The sequence below is a fragment of the Micropterus dolomieu genome, linkage group LG02 (genome assembly GCF_021292245.1).
Source record: "Micropterus dolomieu isolate WLL.071019.BEF.003 ecotype Adirondacks linkage group LG02, ASM2129224v1, whole genome shotgun sequence".
NCBI classification, from domain to species: Eukaryota; Metazoa; Chordata; class Actinopteri; order Centrarchiformes; family Centrarchidae; genus Micropterus; species Micropterus dolomieu.
The window spans coordinates 5,079,449-5,092,932 of record NC_060151.1 but is presented as its reverse complement, the minus strand read 5'-3'; the positions used below and the strand labels follow the sequence as shown (position 1 = coordinate 5,092,932).

The window sequence follows — 13,484 nt, the reverse complement described above, 5'->3', positions numbered from 1 at the left end:
CACCGGAGTTGTTATAATCCTAGAGTCTCCGGACCTCTAGGTAGTTTTGAATAATTATACAATTATCACTAGTGATCAGTTAGTTAATAATCGCTCAATTATCTTAAATCAGTCAGTCAGTCTCATATCTAAAGGGTCAATTCTCTTGGCAGGAACTAGAAATAGGCAACACACACAGCTCTTGATTATATTACAGTGAATTTATTCTCTAACTAAGGTGATAAAAAGATGGTTGGATACAGGGAACATAAACATTTGCTGAACAATGAGCCTGGAGGTTCGATTGTGGGAAGCATTTGACTCATACGGCATAGAAGAACTAATGAAAGTAAACTAATGCTATGATTTAGGAGTTAAAATGGACATCTGATCACAGAACGTGTGTTGAGTCTTACTGCTTGTCGACAGCCTGCTTTTGGCCTGTTGCACGGGTCCCACGCTAGCTGCCCGATCCTGGCTTTCTGCTAGGGATTCTCCGGGGTTCTCCGTGTCTGATTGAAAACGCCTCCTCCGTCTGGCAATTCGGCTGTTTGCAGGTTTCCTTCGTTGTAGCTGGCGAGACCACGTGGCTTGGTCTGACCTCGGTGAAGTTGGCCCGACGAAAAAGGCTTAAAATGGAACTTGGTCGTTCCTGAATTAGTCCAGTGTAACTTAACGGACTGATAACTTTAACAAACAAAAGAGATAAAGAAAATAAAACAACTGAAGGGCAGATCGATGTCTCGGCACTTCAGGTGTGTAGCTTCAGGCGAACAAAGGGCCTGTTTGTTTCGCTGGCTGAGTCTGGGCGTTGCCTGGCGCGGCACGCCGATGCGTGCCGAAGCGTCCAGAGAGCAGAGCAGAGTGGAAGAGAGCCAACAGCGAAGAGAGAGAGGAGAGCGCGCAAGGTCGCGTGTTGCTCTTTTGTTGCCTGGGGCTTGGTTCCCCAGGGGGCGTCTCAGGTTTCCCAAGGGACTGCCTATTTGCGCGTATTATAATCAAATATTTTCCACAATCGAACCTCAATGGTTGAACGGTTGTACTGTTCTAGGCATTTGGTAACAGGAAACAATTGTCACATTATTGGTCAGGATATTTACACATTTAACGGCATTTCCGATGAGGGCATGTAATACTTATTTCGTCCACTTGGGGGAGCTCAGGTTACATGAGGAAAGCTTGGATTAAATCAGATGAAGGAGTGTCTTGCTGAAAATAAAAACACTGCACAAGTAACTTCTTTTCAGCACTAATATCAACAACAGATAGCAACAACAGTTAACATAACTACTCAAATAGAGGCAAACGTAACCAGGTAACTAAAGATTTAATTAAATGCTTTGAGTCTTTGGAGACTGCAGTCCGTTTTACATTGAAAGTTCAGTGTCTGGACCATGTCACACTTAGGTGAGACAAGGAGCATCCCTTTGATGTGGTAATAAACAAAGAATAAGGTTAGTTGCCACGGAAACGTGTGTGTGAGGGGGGGGGGCAGTTTTGATAGGCTGTTTAGGGAAATGCCAATGGCTGTTTCGTGTCCCTTTGTCAGTTTAACAGTCAGGCCCCATGTTATCAGCTTCGGAATCAAAAAGGTGCCAGTTTTATGGTCGGGATAGCACTTAGAGAAAGCAACTTTGACCCTTCCCCTTCTTCTCTGGGGAGGAGAAAGGAATTTAGGGTAGCTCCAAATGTATTCAATGTAAAATGCACAAATCCACACCGTTGTTCACTACAGTTGTAATACCACTTGGGCTTGAGAGATGATAGTGAGTCACTGTAGTGACAGACAGTCAGTCCAACTTGAGAGGACGAAGAAGTAGTGCTGCCCCGAGGGGTATGCAAGACCAAATTGAATGTAACTTACAGCCCCCACTTAGTGTCACAGAAACACAATGATGGCAAAAACAATAAGCAATATAAAAAGAAGCGAAACAAGAGGAAGTATTGCCGTGGCTTTCCACCCTTTGGAGACAGCTCTTGGCAGGTAGAGATCTGCAGTTGGATGGTGAACTTGCAACATTCATAACTTGCAACACTTATATCTTAAGTGCAACTAATGACACCGCAAACTGTACCAAAACATTCCAAATGGTGTAGATATGTGGCTGTTTTTTGCTACTATGGTTTTGCTAAAACTGAGCTAAGCAACTTCTACGGAGACAGAGCGGTGACAGAGCCTCAATCGGGGCCCACCTGCACCCAAGTCATCTATACCAAGTTTACAAGACCCCGGACTAAATCCGAAGGTCCGGTTACGTCCTTTCTAGTCAATGCTTGTGCTCACACCAGAAATGCTGCAGCGCATCCCAGGAGAGGCTCTCCACTCCACAGAAAATAGGCATCCTGTCTATTTCTGACGGAAGCCCAGTCAAGCAGTACAGAGCCGATGAACCAGGCTGGAAGTCAGACACAGAAACGGCATAGAGAATCCAGTTGATTTTCAAAATAAAATACTCTGTGCAGACTCCTGATCGTACAGTTTATCAACAATAAACACAGTTAAAACAGACATTAAAAGAAATAATGTAACTACAAGGCCTACTTAATCATGATAGAAGCACAAAAATCAAGGAAAATCTGAACAAGTCAGCAAAATCAGGCATGCAAAATGAAATGCTCCATGTGGGAAATGAAGTGCAAAGAAAGGAACAAAACCTGTTCACAGAGAGCTGTGATTGGTAGTGGAAGCACAAGAAAATACAAATAAACAACAAGTCAACAAATGGGGCAGGCTACAAAGCTGCAACGTTTCCAGTGTGAGTTGACGCTGGGCAGAGGACGAGGACATCTTGTGTAACGTTAGTGATGTTGAAAGGGGAGACGTCTCCAACCTCTCCAGGTTCTTTATAAAGAACGGCGTGTTGGTCCTGCAGGTGCTTTGCTCTTTCATTATCGCCGCTCTGTACCGTCACTTTCTTATGGGCTTTCATGTATCCTTTGCCAGCATCCAATCACAAGTGACGAGTACTAGCCAATCACAGCACAGTAGGGCGGGACTTGCCAAATCTCTGGCATAGGGAAAAAAAATGTGATTCAAACGGAGCGAATGAGACGAGAACAAAGCGCTGTGAGTGACAGGAGGCGGGGCTGTGTGGGCAGCTCGCTGTCAGGGAGAAGAGAAGCACATTTTTTAGGATTGAAACTGTGGAAGATGAATCCTAAAAAGCCTGCATCCGTTGCTCAGAATACCCAAGATGCTTGACGGTGAAGGGATTTTTGTTAAAATTTCAATATTATCTAGCTGCAGTACCAGAGGCTGCGGTTTCAGGACCCCTGCAATCCTGAGACCGCAGTTCTGGGGCTGTAGTTCTTTTGCAACAGCGCCATCTAGTGGAATGGTGGTGATAACACACAGCAACACAGACAGGGTTAACCGGTTAACATGCATATAATCAATAACTTAAGTTTAGGCACACACTCGGTGATGGTTGTGGTAAGGGTAATTTGCTTCGGGGGGCTATCAAGGGTAACAGAGCTAGCTAGCTGCCAGCTAGCTGGCAGTATCAAAGTAAATGAGGGTCCTAGAAATGCAGTTCCGGTCCTAGGATTGCGGCCCTGAAACTGCAGCCTCCGGTACTGCAGCTACATACTACTCTAAAATTTGCTAATAAGTTTGCCATTTGTTAGAAATACAAATGTTACTTTGATTTAATTTTTTTTAAACATGTCTGCTTAGAATATAGTGTTTTTTGGTAATGTGTGTTGTAGTGTTTTGGTAATTGTCATTCTTGTGGTGGTTCACCATCGAAACCAGGAGTGAAGTGACTGTTACATTTGATAAGAACAGCTGAAAGTTTTTTTTAATTATAGGACGTAAACCACATGCAGCTCCTCACCTCCGGCCACGTCTTCAATCAACTGACATAAGCTTCACAGCCGTTATGACCGCTGCTACTAAAATTGCTAAATAAAATTTTATATCAATGCGCTGCTAATTATTTTTACTTGCACACTTTGCGAGCATGTTAACACTAAACGCTTGTCTAGCTTCCTCTCCTTGTTCTTCAAAAGACATCTGAGTGACAGGTGCTGTTATCAGAGCAGCGTAACTCATTAAAGAAATCAGGATGTGCAAGTGTTTGATTGTCCGTGCGGCAGAAAGTGACGGTGAATGGGAGTGGAGGAAAATATTCTAGCAGTAAATGTTATGTCGTAAATGTCGGTTACAGTGTGTCAGCTTCACAAGACCAAAAAAAGTTTGTTTCCCCAACTGCTGGAAAAGTGAAGCCGCTTTGCGCTAGCAAATGTCTCCCCTCCCTTTCAGACTGAGGTCTGGAAGCTTAGTAGAAAAACAATCAGTATGTTTTTTGGCTGCTATGTAAATTAACATTAGCTCAATTTATAGGACATAACTAGTAGCTGCATTTCATTACTACGTACTTGTCCAATGTTTGGAACCTCAGGTACAAGCTTAGACTAAACTGGTATAGCCTACAGCTCTGTCCTGTACACATCCTAATAGTTAAATTATTTTTCAATTTTCAGATGAGTCTGAAAAACGGAATGTTTGAAATGAGACAGAAAAGGCAAATGCAAACAATTCTATCGCTAATGATCCTGAGGTCATATTAACAAGGTTTTCTTGACGTTTTAAGGCTTAGGAGAAGAAGCCCAAACAGTTTGGTGCTGTGCCATGTATGGAAAATCATTGTGGAGAGCAACAAACTAAACAAATGACCTTTTCCCAAATGTAATGGTTGTAGTTATTCCCCAGTGGACTTCTTTAGCAAGTTTAGTCCTTAGTTTTTGGATGTTGTTAATTTGTTCACATATATGGTAAAAATAATGTCCCAAAATGAGTGTGGAATTGCATATTTGTCATTGGAAAAAATAAAATTTAAATTCAACCACACATTGTATAGTTATGACATCTAGTTTGTGTTGTTACCTGACGACTTGTCTATGACCACTCTTTTGGCCATGACGTTCACGGCCAGTGTGAAGGCGGATTCCACGTAGTATCGGCCTGGTTCTGCGATAATCTGCACCCCACTGTCAGGCGGGAAGAATTCATCCAGTGCTCCATTAATGACTTCTGAAAACTAGAAGGGTTCATAGCGGTTAATAGCTATTTCAAATGTAAACTGATTTATTTTCCATTAAATTTTTATTGTATTAGTTATCATTGTTAATGTGAGATTATGTAACCACAGTTCTCAACCTCTTCAAATTTATCTTGAAATTCCCCAATCCCAGAGAATCCTCCACCAATATCCAAGAGTCTCATCTGGAATCCCAACAAATTCTGAAAAAAAAAATCAATCAATCAGTCATGTCAATTTAAAATGTTAGCTGTTGGTACTTTGGCAGACAGTCTTAGAATTTTATTGAATACTTTAATACAATTTACACAATGATGACGACTTACCGCTAAGTCAAAGACATGTCGGGCATCTGCTATGCCCTGCTTAAACGGCAAACTTCCAGTGCACCCGCTACCTACGTGAAAGCTGACCCCAATGACATCTAAGCCCAGCTCTCCAGCAAGTTTCAGCAGCCTACCAACTGACCCCAGTCTGGCTCCAAACTTTGAACTGAGTTTTACGAGTGATTTAGAGTCATCCACTGCAATGCGGAGTACAAGTCTGTAAAGCAGTTCAACAGACTAATCAATACTCTAACAAGAATGTACACAAAATATGGAAGCAAACATATTAGTAGTTGTTCACTTACTTGGCTTTGGAATGACAAAGAGAAATTTTTAGGAGTTCATCCTCACTATCAAAGGTCATCATATCTACTCCATGAGCACAGGCATACCTGATGTGCGACAGGGGCTTGGTTGTATGTGCATAAATGATTTTATCTGGTGTGACTCCCAGGGATAGGGCTTGCTGAATCTCGCCCTGTGTTAGACCAAAACAGGTTTGAAATAAGCAAACTGAGAAAGAAAATGAGAGGGAGACAACTTCTTTCTATAACAAAGATTGTGAAAAAAGTCTTTTAAATACTTTATCAGTACCTTGCTAGCACAGTCAAAACCTGTGTCCAGAGCACTCAGCATCTTTAAAACTGCTGGTGTGTTGTTGCACTTCACTGCATAGAAAGGCTTGACTCGAGGTAAGTTAGTGAGCCACCTGACGTGCCTCTTAACGATCCTATCAAGATTTGCCACATAGAATGGCTCTTCACTGTCCTTAAAGCAAAGTTACCATTTTACTGTTAACGAAAAATACACATCTCAACTATCTCACAAGACATTCATAGTCAGCAAAACTCAAGTGTCGTGATACTCACCCCTGAACCAAGCTCTTCTATTTTATTATCAATGAAATCATTGGGGGTCCTTCCATAGTCTAAAATCTCAAATCCACAATTCTCTGAGGACAAACTGCGCATGACTGATCCATTTGCAGTTCCTGGTGCTGCAAGTGATGACAAGCAGTGAAAGACAAACTCATAAAACGAAAATAACCTGAAACAAATGTTGTTAACGTGAGGCTGGATCACAATTATTACCAGCTTTTCGCTATTTGTCTATAATAGTGAAATTGTAATCAAAAACCAAAAATGTAACAACAGCATTTATAGGCATATTTGCCTCTCACATTAAAAATCACCTTAAGAAGTTAGTTTTTTTTCTTACCACGGCCAGCATGCTTGTTCATCATCAAATCTCGAAATAATGTTAAATAAGTGTAATTCTTATCTCTAAGCAGCATGAAACAAAGACCTGGAAGTAAGTTTAACACAAAATGCTCACACACGCCTAACTAACACTCAGTGTAACACAATGATTTTGTTCAGCAAGCTCAGTCTTGGTTTACCCCACCTACTGTTTCAAAACCAACAAACCTGTTTACCTTGATAACCCAGTGGTTATATTTTCCTACATCAGATTCAGTTTAGGTGTTAAGTAATATATAAGCCAGAGGGGAAAGAACTGTTGTTGGTTCTTGTTTTTACAGTACAGGGGCGGGGGCAGATTTTGTTGTGTGAGAGATATGCTGAAAGGATGCGAGACAGATGCCTAACTGTCCTTCTTGCTGTTGGACTAGTAAGTAATAACTTATTAGCTGGCTTGCTATATCAACTTTTGTTGACACAATTGTACGCAGTATAACACATACAAAATTAAACTATTTAACCCATCTTAATTAGAAGCAGTGGAAGCCACTGTGCAGTGCCTGTGGAGCAGTTAGGGGTTCAGTGACTTGCTCAGGGGCACCTAGTGCAGTTGTCCATGATGGACTTTAACCAGCAACCCTTTGGTTCCCTAGCCAAGCCCCCACGGAGTGAGCTACTGCCGAATTTTATGATGTATTCCACCTGCTTTCATCTCTTGTACACACAATTTTGTCAACACTGCCAAATATAATCTAGTGCAATATGTCACTGGCTCCAAACATAACCAAAGTCTTGTTTTCCTACCCCCTTTTCTGATGACTTTGATAAGTTTCTAAATTTTTCTCCTGACAAGATCAGTGGTGTCAGATCAGATTTCAACCATGGCAGTTATCACTCTGATCAAGTGACCTGCCCTGTTCTGCTGTCAAAGGCCCTGTCTACACGAACACAGCTATTTTCAAAACCGTGACTTTTTCTTCGCGGTTTGGTCGTTCGTACACATGGAACCGTAACATCAGGTCACTGAACCCGAACATTTTTGAAAACCCCTGCCAGGGTGAAGATTTTAAGAAACTCTAGTTGCAGTAAAACAGGAGTTTTTGCCTTGCAACGACAGAGTGTCGTTAACCATTTGTTAACCATTTTTTATTTGGCCGGCAGGTGGTTTGGCATGTTTTTGCTTCTTCGTGTAAACAGAGTTTTTTTTTTTTTAAACAAAGGAGGAAAAACTCTGTTTATAAAAATACCAATGTGTGTGTGGACTAGGCCTAAGTTCAGCCAGATTTAAATTCAAAATCCCTCTGATATAGTTTCTCTTGCCCTACTGATGTACTTTTTACTAAACGTCTAGTGTAGTCTATTACAGAGATACAGATTTGTTTGCATGTGTTACGTGTGGAATGCGTGGTGGGTATGTTTGTGTTAAAGGAGTTTCTGCTTGTCTCTTGTGTACAGACTGTGGGTACAGGCTGCTGCTGGTATCCAAGGTAGATATTCAGTCCCTGTGCGCTTTTGAGACCGGGTCAAAGAGACCCATCGAAACAAAACCTTTAGACATTGGCTGTCTAACAACTTGCAACCTTCACAGACATCTTGCTAATCATTTTGGGATGAACACCCTCAGATTGGTACGGGAGTATGTAAGGATAGCCAGGAAAATTGCAGACTAAAGAAACCACCTAAGATTTAACCTGAGATGCAGATAACACAAAATCCTACCCAACAGCCTACACTTATGCTCCACGGTGAAAGGACAGAGCCGATATAATCTTAGAGAAGGCACAACACCAGCTACTGAGTGAGAGAGTGAGACAGATCCATTTCACCATTGAAGCCCTGAACAAGTAATCTGACAACTTACACCAAAAACTGGAAACACATCTGCCCAGTACAGTACTAGAAAAGATCATGGATTTCATTAAGAAAGCACAGTTATCTCAACACAACAAGGGCAAGTAAAGACAGAACCAAAACCTACAGGCAAGAGCCAGCAATGCAAACAAAACAGGCGAATTGTCTTGGAGGAGTAAGGACGACAACCCCACAACAGGGGAAACAGATCCCGTTCCACCACAGAAAATCTGTCTGATAGGGAACTGACCAGATCTGCAAATTACTCCACCTCTGTCTAAACACTACCTATTTCCAGTACAGAGGATTCTACGGACAAAAGCATGGCTGTGCCATGGGCTCACCAGTGTTACCCATTGTGGCTGACATCTACATGGAAGAAGTGGATAACAAAATTAAAACCCAGGGATTGCAAGCCTTCACAGAACACATCAACTGCAGTAACAGTAACATCAAGTTCACACGAGAAGATGTCTACAACAATGGTTTGACGTTCCTGGACTGTGCTGTACACATTGAAGAGGATAGGAGCCTGCAAATTGGGGTTTACAGGAAACCCACACACACGGACCAATACTTACTTTTTGATTCCCACCACCCACTGGAGCACAAGCTAGGGGTCATGAGAACACTGCACCACAGAGCGGAAACCATACCAACAAGCGCCCAAGCCAGAGAGAAGGAACAGAACCACCTGAAGGGGGCACTTACAGCCTGTGGATACCCTAAATGGACCTTTGTGAAAACAGCCACAAAATCCAAGAAGAACAAAACTACAGGAGAGGGGGGAAAAGAAGGTCACACGCAACAACATTGTGATTCCATACGTGTCTGGAGTATCAGAGAAACTCAGGAGGATTTTCAACAAACACAACATCCCTGTGTTTTTTAAACCCAAGAATACGCTAAGACAGATACTGGTAAACCCCAAAGACCACCAACACAAGAAAAGCAATCTAGTGTATGCGGTCCAATGCAGTGAGGAATGCACAGACCTGTATATTGGAGAGACTAAACAACCACTACACAAACGCATGGCTCAACACAGAAGGGCCAACTCCTCAGGTCAAGACTCTGCAGTCTACTTACATCTGAAGGATAAAGGACACTTGTTAGAGGATCACCATGTGCAAATCTTTTAGTTTTTTTTTTCCTTCAACCAAGACCAGTTGCCCTTGACCTCAACCTTCGTTGAAAAACTATGACCTGGATGACTGAGAAGCTTCACAGACAAATTCAGTGTCCTGTTTCGTTATTTTCCAAGATAAGTTAAAACTGTCATAAAAGAGTAGTTTTGAAATAACAGCTGTATGATAAAACTTTAATTATGAAATGTCACAAATTTGTCAAATTTGTCTTACTGGGGTCCTTAACACCAGCAAGAGGATGAGGCAGTGCGGCTCACTGGGTTTATAAAGAGAACTTGTTAAATCGGCTCACAATCCCCTCGGCAGGCTTCCAGAAGTTGGAATATGAAGCAATTTTTTTTAAGACTGTCCTTTGTTGTACCTGGTTACAAAATGATTGATTCAAGAGGGCACCGCGGAGGATGGCAGCCTCTGGATTACGCTCCATAGTGCTTAACTCTGTTTTCTGCCGTCCCTCTCTGGTAACATTTACCAGAGAAGAGCTCTTAAACATCAGACTTTCAACTGCTCACACTATTCCACCGCTCCTTATCGAACCTGGAACTTTCCCAGTTATTATTTGGAGGAGCAGCAGCTCTGTTTGGGATCCTCCGGAGACACCGGAGGGGAAAGTGTGCTGGTGCGCTGGTTAGACTAAGACAGTGGAGTTTTCACACTGCGCTACCCTTCTATCCACCTGCCGAATGTCCACTCTCTGGCCAACAAAATGGATGAACTGCTGCTTCTCAACAGAACTAACTCGGACTTCTGCAGATCTGCCACCCTCTGTTTTACCGAGTCCTGGCTCACGGAGCACATCCCGGACAGCGCGCTTCACCTACCAGGATTTAATCTTTCCCGTGCGGATTGCATAACTGTTTGGTCTGATCTGAGTAAGCTAATAGAACCGCTAGCAGCACGGCTAACCGACCGAGCTAACTAGCCACAGATACATTAAATAATGATTTATTTATTATCAAGGTGAAAAGGTGCCGCAACAGATAACTTTTCAGTTTTGTTTACAAATCTTTTATTTGAATAAAGCAAAATAAACATTTATTTTATCAATTTATATTTTATATACATTTTGTAGTGAACCAGTGTTGGTTTAATTATTTTAAATCAAATCAAAAAGGATTAATCCAGAATCTCTCTTGGTCTCCCTGAGAGAAAGGGGGGGGGGGGTGTTGAGATATCAACCCTCAACAGACAGCTGAAGTGTTTGCTCCACTCCCAAGTGCTGTTTGGGCCTTTCCGGCCGTAAAGCCTACCACCTCCGGTGAAGTTGAAATAACAAAGTCTATGCATGACTAACTAATGCTTTGTTCCCAGCACCTTTATATACTCTTTTAGAAATTATATGATACAGAAATATTATCATGTGTTAAATAACCAATTTTCCTAGCTCCTGAACCAAGGATTGAGTTAACTATAAATTAAATAGTCAGAGGGTCCTTAGGTCCTCTTATTGAATTAGTGTTCCCCCCAGAGGACAAAAGAAGTATTGCATGCCATTGTTAAATGCCTCCTCTTCGGATTAATGTATTACTCTGTATTTTATTGTTTGGAATCTGATGCCATGTCCATATAACTTTTTTATACATTTTATAGCAAGAATGTTTAACAATCAGTAATCTCCTGGATGTTAAGTTTAGTTAAGATGGTCCTTTATCTGTGGTAATCAATATATGAAATGTTTTAACCAGTAACTATCATAATTGTTATGGACGATTAACAATAACTTTTCATGCTTAAAATTAAGAACTTTACAAGAGTTGATTGTGGAAAGGTATTCGATTTACAGAGCGTGCTCCGCTTCCAAGCAACGCCAATGCCCAAGAGTTCGGTCCGGCATTGTCCGTGAAATTTTCTTTGTCTTCCAGGAAAGTACTTAGCCATATTCATGCGAACCTTTGTTGAATTTACCTTGTTTTGTTTGTTAAGAGTTATCAGACCGTTTAAGCCACACAACTTTGAATTCAGGAACAACCAAGTTCCCTTTTAAGCTTTATTTCCGTCAAATTAACTTCTTCCGTTCCCACCAAAGTTCGGAGGCCAGCCACGTGGGTAGTTACGCCACCCGTAACACAGAGAACATCAATATGAACAAACCGAGCCAGGGTTAAATGTCTATCACTGCAAGAGTTTCTTCATCTACCAGCCGAAGATGACGGACCTCCGGGCAATCCCCTGGCAGAGAAAGCGGCTGGCTACAGTGTTTACTCACACTAAACACTGTAGCAACACGACCACAGACAGCTGTTGGATAGCACTTTGTGTACGAACATTTATATGAGTCACAAGTACACAGAAGTGCTAATAAACAGTATAAACTACAGCTTTCACTAACTGTTGATACCCCAACAGCCATCTTAGATCCCAAAGTCAGGGTAGTGCGGTTGTCCCGACTTTCCGAGTCGGAAATCCGACTTCAGGGGCGTTCCAGTTGAAAGTTCCAACTGGGAACTCGGAAATTCCGACTTCCCATGTCAAATGGAACGCACCATAAGGTTTCCTGAAGGCCTTAGGCGAACGGCGATTTCAGGTGGTGCCTGTCATGATTAGGCTTCGCCTCCTCCCCCTCCCTTGTGTTTCCTCAGTTTTCCCTTCCCTGCTGTTTCTGTCAGTCTTGTCTGTCTAGTCCTGTCAATGTGTGTGTGTGTGTAAACGTGTCTGGCCCTGGCTCCTGGCTCATCGCCACCTGCAGCGTTCCGAACCTGTGGCTAATCAACCATCAATTCCTGCAGTTAAAGACTCTGGCTGAGCTCTCACTCTTCGGCAGTTTGTCAGTTTACCTTCTGTGGGATGTTGCTCCGGTCACTCTTCTAGTCTAGTTGAGTATTTTTGTGATCTTTCCTAAAGTCATGTTTCCGTCTGTCACAGTTATTCCCATGTGCGGAGTCGCTGCCTGCCTACCCGCCCATTGATTTACCTGCCTGTTTGCTCGGCGCCCACCAGCCAGTCTGTCCGCCCTGACAGAATTAATATTTCCGAATATTCATAACTTTCTTAACCAATACGTAGGTTCGCTACAATTTATTATGTCACTAACAACTATAGAGGATAATAAAGTAAAGAAACAACATTTTGATTTTGGGATGCTTTAAGTTAAATTCAGGACAGTTCAAATTGTTTTTCAGGACAGTTCCGGGACGGAGGTCAAAAAAGTTAGTCTAGAGCCCTGCATGAAGAATACCTGCAAAACATATAATATAAAATATTTTTCATTGATGGGCCAGATACTGCCATAGTGGTGACATACACTCACCTAAGGATTATTAGGAACACCTGTTCAATTTCTCATTAATGCAATTATCTAATCAACCAATCACATGGCAGTTGCTTCAATGCATTTAGGGGTGTGGTCCTGGTCAAGACAACCTCCTGAACTCCAAACTGAATGTCAGAATGGGAAAGAAAGGTGATTTAAGCAATTTTGAGCGTGGCATGGTTGTTGATGCCAGACGGGCCGGTCTGAGTATTTCACAATCTGCTCAGTTACTGGGATTTTCACGCACAACCATTTCTAGGGTTTACAAAGAATGGTGTGAAAAGGGAAAAACATCCAGTATGCGGCAGTCCTGTGGGCGAAAATGCCTTGATGATGCTAGAGGTCAGAGGAGAATGGGCCGACTGATTCAAGCTGATAGAAGAGCAACTTTGACTGAAATAACCACTCGTTACAACCGAGGTATGCAGCAAAGCATTTGTGAAGCCACAACACGCGCAACCTTGAGGCGGACGGGCTACAACAGCAGAAGACCCCACCGGGTACCACTCATCTCCACTACATATAGGAAAAAGAGGCTACAATTTGCAAGAGCTCACCAAAATTGGACAGTTGAAGACTGGAAAAATGTTGCCTGGTCTGATGAGTCTCGATTTCTGTTGAGACATTCAGATGGTAGAGTCAGAATTTGGCGTAAACAGAATGAGAACATGGATCCATCATGCCTTGTT

General features: G+C 42.3%; 1 protein-coding gene across 1 annotated transcript in view; it reads right to left on the bottom strand.

The window, feature by feature from the left end:
* LOC123984337 (ornithine decarboxylase-like) overlaps positions 1–6,340 on the bottom strand; it is a 9,477-nt gene extending 3,137 nt beyond the window's left edge. Inside the window, exons 1-6 of the mRNA XM_046071178.1 lie at positions 6,217–6,340; positions 5,942–6,115; positions 5,653–5,825; positions 5,348–5,564; positions 5,141–5,224; positions 4,868–5,021 (exon numbers count right to left, since the gene is read on the bottom strand). Of these exons, the coding sequence (XP_045927134.1) occupies positions 4,868–5,021; positions 5,141–5,224; positions 5,348–5,564; positions 5,653–5,825; positions 5,942–6,115; positions 6,217–6,318 (904 nt within the window). The 5' untranslated portion in view covers positions 6,319–6,340. The remainder of the gene's footprint in view (positions 1–4,867; positions 5,022–5,140; positions 5,225–5,347; positions 5,565–5,652; positions 5,826–5,941; positions 6,116–6,216) is intronic.
* Between the last annotated feature and the right edge of the window lie 7,144 nt (positions 6,341–13,484).